This window comes from Lepeophtheirus salmonis, chromosome 2, assembly GCF_016086655.4.
Source record: "Lepeophtheirus salmonis chromosome 2, UVic_Lsal_1.4, whole genome shotgun sequence".
Lineage (NCBI taxonomy): Eukaryota > Metazoa > Arthropoda > Copepoda > Siphonostomatoida > Caligidae > Lepeophtheirus > Lepeophtheirus salmonis.
In genome coordinates, this window is record NC_052132.2 from 11572583 (window position 1) to 11586083 (window position 13501).

At 32.6% G+C, this 13501-nt stretch overlaps 2 protein-coding genes and 1 long non-coding RNA gene across 3 annotated transcripts; 2 read left to right on the forward strand and 1 right to left on the reverse strand.

Annotated features, from left to right (window-relative positions):
- Positions 1-335: 335 nt before the first annotated feature.
- Positions 336-1066, forward strand: LOC121132257 (uncharacterized). The gene is made up of 2 exons (XR_005869288.2): positions 336-802; positions 867-1066. It is a non-coding gene; the product is annotated as an uncharacterized lncRNA (long non-coding RNA).
- Positions 1067-5873: 4807 nt separating this feature from the next.
- RpS21 (ribosomal protein S21) lies at positions 5874-6651 on the reverse strand. The gene is made up of 2 exons (XM_071886602.1): positions 6181-6651; positions 5874-6122 (listed from the first exon to the last, which is right to left on the reverse strand). Exons 1-2 carry the CDS (start codon positions 6228-6230, stop codon positions 5921-5923), a joined length of 252 nt encoding a protein of 83 aa, XP_071742703.1. The 5' UTR covers positions 6231-6651; the 3' UTR covers positions 5874-5920.
- Positions 6652-7073: 422 nt separating this feature from the next.
- LOC121132471 (uncharacterized) lies at positions 7074-13452 on the forward strand. Its single transcript, XM_040727879.2, has 3 exons — positions 7074-7402; positions 7463-8503; positions 9012-13452. The coding sequence occupies exons 2-3, from the start codon at positions 8429-8431 to the stop codon at positions 13077-13079; spliced, it is 4143 nt and encodes a 1380-aa protein (XP_040583813.1). The 5' UTR covers positions 7074-7402; positions 7463-8428; the 3' UTR covers positions 13080-13452.
- Positions 13453-13501: the final 49 nt, after the last annotated feature.

Below are 13501 nucleotides of genomic sequence, written 5' to 3' on the forward strand. Positions count from 1 at the left end.
AAATTTATACGAAATGGTTTTATAGAGAAAAAAAAAATTATATGAAAATGTTTAATACGAATTGTCCTTATACATACGAATTTGTGTTATACTAAATTACTAGGTATGTTAAAGGATTTAAAAAAAATAGATTTGAAGGAGATAATTAACTTTATTTGATGTAGCTTTTTCTCCTAATTTCAGTAATGCAAGTATTTTAAATATTTATTTATAGGAACGGAGTAATTTGATGGTTTTCGATGGGAATTTCGCCCTCCCTTCTCCGCGTTTTTTTAAAAAATATTATTGTTTGTTTATTTGGCTATGACGTATGTATTATCAATGAGATACTATACTATCTGGAGGACCACAAGCTCCCATCACGCAACCTGTTGTATCAATTTTTATGACAAATTCCTGTTGGTCTATAATTCCATTATATATGGTCAAAAATTGTTTTTGAGGCGAAAATGATAGACTCACTTCACGTTCACAGCTCAAAATCAAACTAGATACTTGTTTAAAGGTTTTCTAAAGTAAATTGGCAAAAAAATATTGAACTAATTATTTAAATGGATTAATTTGCCCTTTCTAAAATAAATTATCAACTTCAGTTCGTGTTTGTACAAGATTATGTAGTATGAAAATATTACATTTATACATTAATATCTATTACATTTGTTTAATAGATTATTAATATTGTAATAATAAAATAATTCGTTCATTATGGTAAACAAGTGTGTTTATGTTGGGTGTCGAACTGGAGCCGATAGGACACTACTTTCTGGCGTAGGACTACATCAATTACCCAAATCCTTAATTCGTAAGCATAAATATATCAACCTGACCCGTCACGAATCCTCATAGATACCCACGTCTAATTCTAGTTTGCTCATTACATTTTAACGAAAGAGATTATCTTTACACTCCTGAAGGACAGAAAACACAAAGACATAAGCCTAAGACCTACCCTTCAATTTCTCCTAAAAATGAAGCATTAAAAGAAGAGAACGAAAAAAATTTCTATGCGATGTGAAAAAATTATTCCTGTAGTTAAGAAAATAACTTTAAAACCAACGATAGACAACACGTTTGATGGTCTTATTTTTTATCTTCCGAAAGATATCAGTTTCATTAACGAAGCATCATTTATAATGTTATTTTGTTTCAAAGATGAAGGTGTACCAGAAATATCATACGATATAAATAAATTTCGGAATCTAACTTTTAATTTATTTTGTCACGGAGATAAATTATCAGAAGATATTGTTTTATTTTTATGCCCTGAAAGAAAAATTAATTTTTTTACAGTTCTAAAAATAATGTATTTCCTTGGCGCTTACAATTTGGATGTGTCATCTCAATCCAAAGTTATTTGATGAGTGAATTAGAACAAGAAATGTCTGATTACCTTATAGTTAAAATGAATTTTATAAAAGAAGTAAAATTTAAGATAGAAAACTTTTTAACAGAAATCTATTTTGATTTTGAGTTGTATACCTTAAGTTTTTTAGGATTTCAAATATTACCCCAAAATGAGTGAGTTTCTTAATGTACACGTGACGTTGATATAAAATTACAACTATGAGCAATATTATCGCCTTAAAATTATACAAAGCTCATATGAGTGTACCAAGTAAAAATTTTCAAAAAAAAGTTTTTCATCTCAACAGGTTGCGTGATTGGAGCTTGTGCTCCTCCAAATAATATTATTATAACTTATTTGTTGTATAATATTCATAAATGATAAATGGAAGAAGATACAATTTTCAAATAAAATGAAATTAAATGAATTGGAGGAAAAGTCGTTTATCGAGAGGTATCGTTTGGTTTTAAAGCAAATTCTCGATGGCTCTGTTAAAGAAGTAACTTTTATCTGGCGTTTTTGTTCAGAAACCAAAGTTTTGTTTCAAAAAGTGGATAAGTCATGTCATGAACGTTTATGGACCGATTCTGGACTCAGAGACTCTTCAATATCTGATTCTATTCACTACATTTCCATTTTACGCTACCTAATCCCTGTTATAGAAACTAAAATATTAGAGGAAGAAATAAAACCTAAGATATTGGCTTTTCAATTTACGAACATGGATCAAGAGTTTTCAGATACAATATCCGTTTTGTTAGAATTTGTGAACGTTCCTCCCTCATATATCGACCATCATTTCCAGGCTTGTAGTCCTGTTAAAATTAAGTTCGATGCTTTAAATATGCTGAAAACTCCTTTCTTATTGAAAGGAGATAAACATTCTGTTCTAGTCCTGAGATATATTTTAAATAAGAAACTTTCTCCAGAGGCTCCAAGATTACGTGCCATAGGGGCTATGATTCCAGAAAGTTCTGATTCTACAGATTGTAAAGTTCTAAAAATCCTATTCGAAGGACAGGACACGGAACTACCAGAGGATATGTCCATTCATTGCTTTTTTGATGCATTGAAGTACTTCTCTCGATATTTGTCTGATCCAAGAATGGAATTAAAACAATCCTTATTAAAAAATTTCTCTAAGATATTAAAAGTAACTGATCCACGCATTTCTCTTAGAGTGGTTGATGGTCTTGTGAGGTATGGAGCTTCTATAAACTATCAGTTTGTGCATAAAACTCTGGAAGATATATTAAAGTCATATATAGATGATGATGATGGGATTCCGTCACAAAGAGATCCTGAAGAATATTATATTGATCGCAAAATATTATCTTGTACTTTAGAGGCCTGTGGACACTTTTTTAAGCCTAACGTAAAGGATGATATTAAAATACTGTTTGAAGGTTTGCTGTTATCACCGAAATTGGAAATCAATCATCGTGTAGTATGTCTACAAATTTTGACAAAGTTGGCATCAAAAGAAAATTCGAACCAACGAATGAATTCCAATTTATGGTTTCGGCATACAACGTGTCGATATTGGGAGATACAAGAAACTTTTCTACTTTATATTTCCAAATTAGTATTACTGAATCAAACAAAAGGCATTCCACCCCTCAAAGGATTTATATCTTTGCAGTTAAAACATGAAAACAGTTTTGTTCGAGCCGCATCTATCAATGTTCTCCGCTCTGTTGTTTTATGTGAAGGATCTTTGGGTCTTTCAAAGATTATAGATTCGACGGATATTGAAAAATTCTTTAGATTGATATTTGAATCAGAGACTGAAGCAATCGTTCGACGTGAAGCTGCAAACTTGTTGAGCATCTTGGAAATGTCTGATATGATTAAGAAAACTTCAATTTTCGTTCTAGAAAATGATCTTGATTGGGAGGTCAAAGAAATTATCCTGGATATGTGGGAAAGTCATTTAAATGACCCCTTGGCATTAGTAGCCCTTGAAATTGCAAAAATTGATCATGAAAAACGACTTAGACAAAAAGCATTCAAGCTTTTGAAAAAAATGGGGAAGCAATGCGATGAAGAAAACTGTTTTGATGAATACGTAGATGTTATATATGGACTTCCAGGACTCATGAATGATATACTACAAACTAAAGATGAGTTGTATAAAACTTATGATGCAGACTGTTTTTAATATTGATAGTTTAACACTTTGTACACTAACGAATATAAGAAGGCTTTATTAATTATTATTGGTATGTACCTATCTCTCTGTGATGTTTTAATTTTTATTATATTCATAATATTTTGAAAACCTTTTACTATTTCAAGTTTAGAAAATAATTCTAATAAACATTTACAGGAGTAGAGGAAACATTTTTAGATTGGATTTATATCCGCAAAAAATATCTTTTTCTAAGCTCAATTTCCCGCAATGGTAATACAATGATGTTCTTGGGTTACTATTTAGGTTTTATGAATTAGTCTCTAATTGATTCGACCTATATCTTTGTCCTTAATGGATAATTGATGTTTAAGGAAATTGCTGAATTATATCTTGTCTATGAGGGAACAGCAATATGCCCACTATGTTTTTACTAATGTCTAATACGTGTAATAAGTCCATAGAAAGCCGTAAGAAACAGGTAACAATCGTTTAAAAAGTTTTCAATTGCGTACTAAGTATTGAGCGACTAATGTTTATGGTAAGAAATCCTTTGTAAGCACCTTTGTCGAGTAATATACCAACCTTGAGTAAAATTTATCATTGTGTCCAATTCTTAAATTTCGTTACATTAGTTAATAATATATTAGGAATTTTTTTATTAACTACTACCAATTTCCTAAAACCGTAGTTTTCTTTGTAAAAGTTTGTGCAACTCATATAATGGAAATAATATGGATGGACATTACTCATTAGTGTCTCGTTTGCTACTTTGTTAACATAGTTGGAGTTTGTAGGAGCTCCCCCCCCCCCTGATCCTCAAAATTTATTTTATGAAAATATGTGTTTGTTAATTAATACAATTTGCCCTACCCCGCGTAGGATAAATTTCAAACTTCGCCTGTCTGTTACACAGATTTTTAATTATATGAAAAGTATCGTATCTCTTTCCAGTAAATCCCATGAATGACTATCAACCGAAGACTTTTTTTTTTTCAATAAAAAACTTACTTTACTTACCTATGTATAATTTTTTTCACAAAATTTAAGATTAGTTCTTGAATATTGAATCTATTCTCAGGAATAAACTATTATTATAATATGAAAAGACGAGTCAATATTCATATTAAGAACAATTCAAATTCTTAGTGTTACGAGTCTTTGATGTAATTTTTTTGTTGATTTAGAAAAATTCTACGCTCTAACTATAGTCTGCTACAATAGTATATTAATTTGACAACCCGTAACATTTTAAATCAAAAGCTCCAACTGCACTACTTTATTAACATATTTGCAATTTTTAAAATTAGTAATATTTTTTTGCTGATTGAAATACGGTTAAGTAAATTATATTCATTGTTGTCTTCAAAAACCGTAAAAATGAAAATTTAACAATAAAAACCCAGATTCCATGTTAAGCACCATCATAAAAATTGATGCTTAAAATACAAAAAAAATCGCAAATTGTGGGTTTTCATTAGAACAGGGATATCCAACATATTTTATAATGTGACAAATTTAAGTAAATTCACCGGGACAGTTCATATATAAAACTTCAAAAATAAAGTAATCTAAAGTTTAATAAGAAATACACTTTGAAATGTTTTTCATATTATATTAAATAAACAAAACGAACCTGAAATAATAATTTGAGTGTGCAGTAGGCCTCGTAAAATTAAACAAGTAACCGGTAATATGCTACGCAGGTTGAACATACATCGTTTTACGAACCAAGTCATCTATCATGGAGTTAACTTTTAAAAATAGCTCTTATTGATGCATACTGACAATTCACAGATTCATCTGTTTAATTTACTTTACTCAAAATTTGAATTTTATCTCTTTAAGTAACATACATATGCTCTAAAATTTTAGTTTATTTAAGTAATTAGTACATATTTTCACTTTTTCAGTAAAATAACAATGTTAAATACTGGAGTTCGGTAGTTCTACCTTTAATTATCTAGTTATGAGAGTTAATCATTCACATAATATATTATTCTCAAATCTTCATTCAAGACTGACACATAAAACTACATAAGGCTGTAAATAATTATTATTTTGAGTTAAATTAACAAGGTGAATCACTTGAGACACTAATAAAATAATGTTAATAAAAAATAAAATGCCTATGAAGTTATACATCTTTGAACATTACACCCCCCAAAAAAAAAAGAGAGAAACATCTACTACTTAACATTAATTATATAATATTGGACCCAATAATAAGCACAAGTAGATCATGATACCGACAAACACTCGGGAGTGGACTGACAACCTTAGAACAATGCATAAGTTCAAATAATAGTATATAGATAACTTAACAGTTGCATGTTTATATTGCTTCAACATAAATTAATTATCCGCGAGGAAAAGAAGAGAGACAATTGAAACAGATTAATCAACCATAGTTTTATTATTCGCGTTTAGAAATTGTGACAGATTTAGAACTTTTTCGACAAAATGGCATCTTTTTTGGCTAAACGATTAATGCAATCATCGGATTCACCCATTCGTCTAATGGCGCCACAGATGGCGTAGGTCTTAGAGGTACCTGTCATTCTTCCGGTAGCTTCATCCACATCAGCGACATTGATTTGAATGGAAGCGTGATCCTTGGCAGAAATAATTCTGTTGCTGGCGGAACTGAAACAATCACAATAATCAAATAAAATTCACAGATATTCCAGTCCGTGTAACATACCACTTGCGGGGAATAAGGATATCTACGTATTGTCCGGCTTCGTTTTGCATGATGAGCTCGTAACCGAAATCTGGATCGTGATAGAAGAGGAATCAGAGAATAGAAAAACAGAGGATAGAAAAAAACGTGGCTTACCTAGTAGGAAGATCGAAAGAAAAGGAAGAGCAGTTGAGGAAAAAAAGAAGAAAAAGAAAAGAAAAGGGAGTTTAGCCACTTTATTGGTCGAAGATATGCGTAGTCAAATGATAGTGTGATAGCTCATTTTAGAGGGTGTGACCAAGATATATAGCTAGTTGTTAGCTATAAAAGTAACTAGATTCATCATAAATCTTAAATTTAATATTCATACAAGCAGCAGATAAGGAGGGCCGGCAGACAAATAAATGAAATAAAGTTGTAGAGTATGCAGAGAGCTAGGAAGCTGAGGCGCTGCTGCTTAGTGCTGAAACATATGGGCAGAACAAAAAGAAAGAAGAAGAGAAATGTGGGAATAATAATAAAGTTTTAAAACAAAGTGGCGAAACGAAGCACCACGTGATCTATATTTGTACGAAATAGTTGTCTTATGAATACTTCATTTTTTGTTCGCTAGGGGGTTGTTTATTAGTCCATAACTAACAACGCAGCCTCTATGAAAGTACCCTTTTTACAGAATTTACAAGATGAGTTCTGCATAAGGATGAAAAACTTACATATGTCACGACGTTTCCTAGCTAACACAAAACTATCTTATGTATTTTGTTGTCCGCTGTCGATTCTCTCTTCTCCCTGGCTATTACATATGGATATATACCGACGTAGGTAATAAGGGAAAAGGATAAAGTGGCGTCATCTGTAGTATAATAAAAAGCGACATCTAACAGTGGAAAAAGATATATATACGACTCTACTTAGAGGCGCGTTTCGGTAGTTTGTTCTAGGCAGTTGTAGACGGTTGAGGAAGGAGGTCCAGACGCTGCTAGAATTTGTAGAGTGCGCCAATAATCGTAGACAGCAGAGGAGAAACTTGTAATGGAGTACTGGGCGGTACGCAACTCTCTTTTTCGTTAGTCTTCGTTTCTCAGTCTTCCTATTTAATGGTATCGTGGGATTTTGCTATTGAATAAAGGTTTAAGTGAGACGGAATAGTTATTGGTGTGATTCGTTGCCAAGTCTTTGTTCCTAGGGAAGTTTATCGTTTGTGCGAGTCAAGTCAAAGTGTGAATTACGTATTTAGTACTAAGTAATAACTAATTGTATTTATTATTTAATGAGTAAAGTAAATGAGAGATGATTGGTTTAGTTTCAGCTTGTGAATTGAGTGTTTGAAGATGGAAAACATTTCAATAGCATCCGTACTACGGCAACGAAGGTCTATAAAAGATTTTTGGGGTGTTTTAGTAGAGATGGATGTGACGCCTAGTGATGCTAATGGGAGAAGTGATAAGACTAATTTTAATTTTAAGACTATTTTCAAGCCCAATTATTGCTAAAACTTTGGCAAGACTAGAGATAGAGTGAAGCAGGATGGACGAAGGCTCTAAAGTGTTTAAAAAGTCCTCCTATGGGCTGCAAGAGGCTCCCTCCTCCTCCTCCTCCTCCACTTGCTCTTCTTGTGAGCGATCACCTCTTTTCATTGAGGCCTCCGGACATTTTCTTGCATGCAAAAAGTACGGGTCTAACGTTATGTTTGAGCGACAAGCTCTGGAGAATTGCCTCTTTTCTGAGTCCTTGAGTGTGGATCGTCTATTTAGAGAGAAGAAGATGAATTCTCTCCTTGCCTCTTGGAACCGTCCTTTTGTCTCTTGGAATCTTCTTAAAATTATTCTGAGCACTGGACTCACTCAGAGAGCTCTCAAAGATATGTTGAATCACTACAAACCCTTTGAAGCCTACCCAAAGGATCTACGCCTTGATGACAAGTCATTTAGCAAGGATAAAATCCTAATTAATGGACTTCACATCCCCTTTAAGGTTCTTCAAGGGAGTCAAGTCTATTTAGACATTCTTGAGGCCTTCACTCTCATTGGTAAACTCAAAATAGCCATGACGAATCAGTGGAAAGAAGTAGATCGGATACTCGAAACCAATAATATTTCATGTGAAGATGCATTCAAACCTCGAAAGGACAAAAAACCAGTAGGAGCTAAAAAGTGGTACGGCAATCGCTCTCATATCAAAATGGATGCCCTCAAGTATTTAGCGGAAGTACTTGTTTCTGATGAAGAAAAAAAGAAATATCTAAGCCTTCTTTTTGATCACTTGTTAAATGAGGTCAACTCCATTGTCAATGAAAAGAAACAAATTTATGATGAATTTGAAGCTGAAGTTCTTGCCATTCAAGGTAATCACATTGAATACAAATATTTGTTTAATTACACAGGGGAGCAATTAGGGGGAGGGGAATCTTGTACAAATGAATTGAAGACAATAATCAAATTAATTTATGAGCGCAAAATCCAAAACTGATACTCAATTTTTGTCTCAGTCATCTGAATTCTGAAGTATCTGGTGTGGTTATAGTAATTTGAGACTATCGTTCAGGGTCATGTTTTACCCTTAAATCAATCTCCAAATTGAAAATAGGATTAATAAAACTTTTGTGTTTTTATGATTATATAGTATTTAAAAAAAAATTATGTATCTTGTTCTGAACTCGAAATATTGCCATTTTTTGGCTGAATAATGAGAAACGACGCTCTTCTTTAGACCTTGTGTAACTTATTCATAATACAGAGTCATGGATTCAAAGATATATTCCTTTTTTGATCTGAATTTATTTGTACAAAATGAGTGTTCCCCCTATGTTATTATTAACCTTAAATTATATTATTTTTCATTATATATTTTAGGGAATAAGTCCGACTTGGAAGCAATCAAATTTGAACATTCTGATCAATCAGAAAACAAAAAAAGGTGAAGTCATTGGCACTGAAATTTGTGATAGTGCTTGTGGTAGAAAGTATCATTTCACAATTCGTTGCTGTAGACTTAATCATATTTTAACATTAGCTGACAAAACTGTTGGCTACATTGTTAAAGAGGATCAGATATTTCTTGACAAATGTAACGCATTTTCTGCATTGGGAAGGATGTATGTCATTCGATGTTCTGACTATCGTAAATCAGACAAAATTTTAGAATCATCTGGAATGGATCCAAAGCAGCATTATCTATTAGAGCGCCGAAACTATTCGAAATCAAATCCTAGAAATCGAAGAACTCATATCTCAATGGAAGCTTTCATTACTTTGGTTCACATGGGATTTGCCGATAGTGTGAAAAACACGTCTCTATTACAATCTATTAAGTGCATCGTTGATGATGCTTTTGTGCTAAAGGAAAAATGTGAAAATTATTTTAAAGTCAGTACTACAACTGAGGAAGAAGAGTCTGAAGATGATTTACCTATTCACCAGGAAGAGTCTGGTATTGAGTCTGGAACCAGTAGTGATGGTTGTGGATCAGGTAAAAATTCACCTTCAACTGATGTTGGTAATATAGAAGAGACTATTGAGTTTGATAAAAAAGAGAAAAATATAGTAGTTCCAAAGATATCTAAGAAGAAGCACAGAAATTCAGTTATTAAAGTTCTTGATTTTCAAATTAGGTCTAGAATAGAGAAAGGCAATCTATATCTAGAGCTTCATTCAATTGCTAATAATTTTTTTGATGAACCAAACAGATTCATACCAAAGATAAAGAAGTTTGCACGTTTGAACCCAGAAATCAAATTCCCATTTTTCCCTACTTTTTTCAAAAAAGCGACTGATAAATATATCAGTGTTGATTATATTATCTGTCTTATAGAAAAGATGTATGTTAATCTTAGTGGAAGTATTAATAATCCTGAAGAACTTATTAGTGAATTGAAGAAATTAAATGAAGAAATACTCCATAGTCTTATTTCTGAAGATAAAAAAAATGTAATGGATGCAGCCGGAGGTTCCTGTGATGGATATGATGGATCCGACTCTGAAGATGAGGGTATCCTTGAAAATGTGAATCTGTTGTTTGACGTAGTAGATTCTAATAATAAATCCTGTTTGAACATTGGAGACTTGGTAGTACCTTTTCAAATTGTAAATGATATAGTTTATCTTGATAAAAAGACTATTTTTCAACTTTTCAAAATAAACCAGAGTGGACCCTACTACAGAGTATACAGAGTCATTGATAAGATACTGGAGGACTCAAACGTTTGTTTGGATGACGCATTTCTATATGAAGGACGAAAAAGATGTTACATATCAACTAAAGCCTTAAAGGTTCTATTTGAACATGATTTCTTGGCAAATTCTGGGTCTAAAGATGCACTTGTTGAACGTTTAAATGAACTGGAAAGTCAAAAAGAGTCCCTGAAAACAAATAGAATTTTAAACTTGAAGAGTTTTGAACCTATTCCTTTTAAATCTTGTAAAAACACAGTGTATGTGAATACGCTACAGTTAATGAAAGTTGTTGGATTTAGTCCATCTTATGTGGATAATAATCCCTCTAAAGCCTACTTCGTTGTGAACAAATTGCTGTCCCAACGAGGTATCAATGTAGATTCATGCTTTCTAAAGCAGGGCAAATCAAAATATGTATTTATCTCTCTCCATGCAGTGATACTGCTCTTTCAAACTGAGTTTGGTCCTTTTAAGGATAAAAGTAAACTGATGAATGAAATTCTAGATTCCCTCAAGGAACATGGTCTAGTTCATGAGAAGAAAACAACAAAGAGATCTAGGTCAAACAATATTACCGTCGGATGTGATTTTCCTCGCTTAAAGTATCGCATCAAGAATGATATGATTTATATTCATAGGAAGAGCCTGTTCGAACATTTAGGCTTAGAAAAAGTTATCATGTCTGGTCCCAAAGGTTTTGAGCCAATTAATGTAATTTTGACAAACTGTGGGTTAGATTTGAATACTTCATATATTCAAAGTCGTCAAGAAAAATATTCCTATATATCATTGGAAGGTGTTCTGTTGATTCTAGACTCTCAAAACCCACTTATGGTCTGTCTCGAAAATCGTGAAAGGTTCTACACTTCTTTGTTAATAACAATTCAATCATCTATTGGAAGCCTTATTATGTCCAGAGGAAATGAAGTTATTCTGAACAATGAAAAGATTCCTTGTAAATTTAACCGAAACAGGTTATACCTTTTAAGACATACATGCTATAGTCTCTCTGGTCTTTATGATAAATCTTCGAGCTTTAAGAATAGTGAATATGATATATATGAATATCCTAGTGCTCCTTTAAAAGATAGAGGATTTTCTACTGAAGACTGCTTCTTCTCAGACTGTGGAGATGACTACGCTTATATATCTGTAGATGCTCTTTTAATATTAATGAATTTGGATGGAGATTTAGCAAACCGAAGTAATTCTGGTGTAAGACACCAGTGGGAGAATATCATTGCTGCCATCAATGTTGAAGTTCCTAAGTTGAAAATTCGAGTCAAAATGGAAAAGTTCCGAAGCAATCTAATCAAATATTTAATCAATTGTTATTTAGAGTGTTTGAAGAATCCCAACAAGAAAGCCACAAATGTGGAGCTGATTGATTTGGTTACCGAAACGGAAGATGAAGATAATTTTGAACCTGGTTCTATTAAAAAAATTAAAGTAGACGAATTTGATATTATTCAACTTCCTCAAAACAGCGAAACGTCCCTCTCACTGTCTGAGGAGTCGAATACTATTGCTTTTACGTCAGAGTTTACATCAATTAAGTCTCAAATTTTATCCAACTCACGTGAAGGAATGATTGGAGATTGGGAGGTCAAAAGAATTGATGATGAACTCGTTAGACTAGTTATCAATCCTGGATACGGCTCTGCTCGTAAAATGTCTTTCATTCATCCTGATGTAGCTGCTATCCTTAGCTATGAGTTTTTGATTCAGCCTGATTTAAGATTTGCATTTTTCATAAATGAGCAACAAGTTCCATCAAAACTATTAAAGGATATTGTTGATAGTGCTTCTGAAAGTGGTATTCTTAATCTTTTATACCAGTTTTTGACTCTGCGTCCATGTTTTGGATCATTTAATCCTGAATTAGTTGAAACTGTTGGGAAAGGCTTGGTTGACTGCTCGGGCAATGATATTGACAACATTGAGAGTGTTTGTTCTAAAATAGTAGTCGACTCTACTTTTATTGGTTCGAGTCAAAATGGGAGGACCTACGCTGGAACCGTTCGATCCAAGAATTGCAAAGTTCTTGCTGAATCTAGAGTTAGCGATACATGTTCTGAATGTGGAAATTTGAATAAATTAGTTATAAATCGTTCAGTGTTAACAGATGAGGCTTTAAGAATGGAAGAGTCGTCGTCAAGTGGATCTTCGTCTTCCAAGTTGGATGATCTGAAAACACTTTCGTCTTTGTCTCATTTCCATCAAAGATCTGTTTGGAAAATTGAGTCAACGAATGCAACAGGGTGTCACTTTGTATGTCCCCAGATACAATCTTTTAATACAAGTCCACCTAATAAATTTGTTGGGTCCCAACAGGCAACCACAATTGTTGTGCACAAAGTCGATATTTCTTCAAATTTAGAGGCTAAAGTGACTCTAAATGGTAGTGAAATACGCAAGGTCTTTGACGAGTTTCGCAAAAACAAACAAGTTGGTTCGCTTTTGGATAAAGTGGCTTCATTGCGTTTTTGCCTCGGCTACCCTGATACGGAACTTGTTGAAGGAGTTAAGTATATAAGTGCAAATAAACACTTGATGAATGCTGATATTAGGAAGTTCTTTGAATGCATTACTGTCGATGAAACTTTCCTAGCTAAAATGACCAATGACGATGTAGAACTTAAGGGAACTCTACGAACCAAAAGTTGTAGATTCATTTCTGGAGAATTCGCAGATATATGTGATCAGTGTCGATTACTCCAGGAACCTTTGGAATTTGTTGGACTGTAAATTACTAGATGGCTTATCTACTTCTAGATGTACTATTTATTACTTTTATCAGAGGAATGTAAAATGCTGAATCTCTCATTTCACATTCGTTTAATTCATTCTTTATTTTAAGCCGTTGGCTCCTTATATAAATAATATAATTTAGAGGATTTAAAATTATACAAGGATGGCTTCAACGTCTTTATCGTATTTTCATTAATTTGAATTTTTTGCCGCCTTTTAAAAAGTATTTGTTGTATATTAGAAAGAAAGTAGACATGCAGGACTTATGCATTATATTTTCTCTCAAAAACGAATATTAATTAAAAGATTTTGTTTATTTGTCAATATGAACATTAGTTATATTTTCTGTACAATAAAATTATCAATAATATCACTACATATTTTTATTCATAGTTGTATTCTTATAAGATGGACTTAAT

Excerpts from the sequence above, each read along its gene's own strand:
- RpS21 (XM_071886602.1), bottom strand. The coding sequence starts at position 6,230 with ATGCAAAACGAAGCCGGACAATACGTAGATATCCTTATTCCCCGCAAG. Across the intron at positions 6,123-6,180 it reads ATCCTTATTCCCCGCAAGTG|TTCCGCCAGCAACAGAATTA; the intron begins GTATGTTACACG and ends TGATTGTTTCAG.
- LOC121132471 (XM_040727879.2), top strand. The coding sequence starts at position 8,429 with ATGAGGTCAACTCCATTGTCAATGAAAAGAAACAAATTTATGATGAAT. Across the intron at positions 8,504-9,011 it reads TGAAGTTCTTGCCATTCAAG|GGAATAAGTCCGACTTGGAA; the intron begins GTAATCACATTG and ends TATATATTTTAG.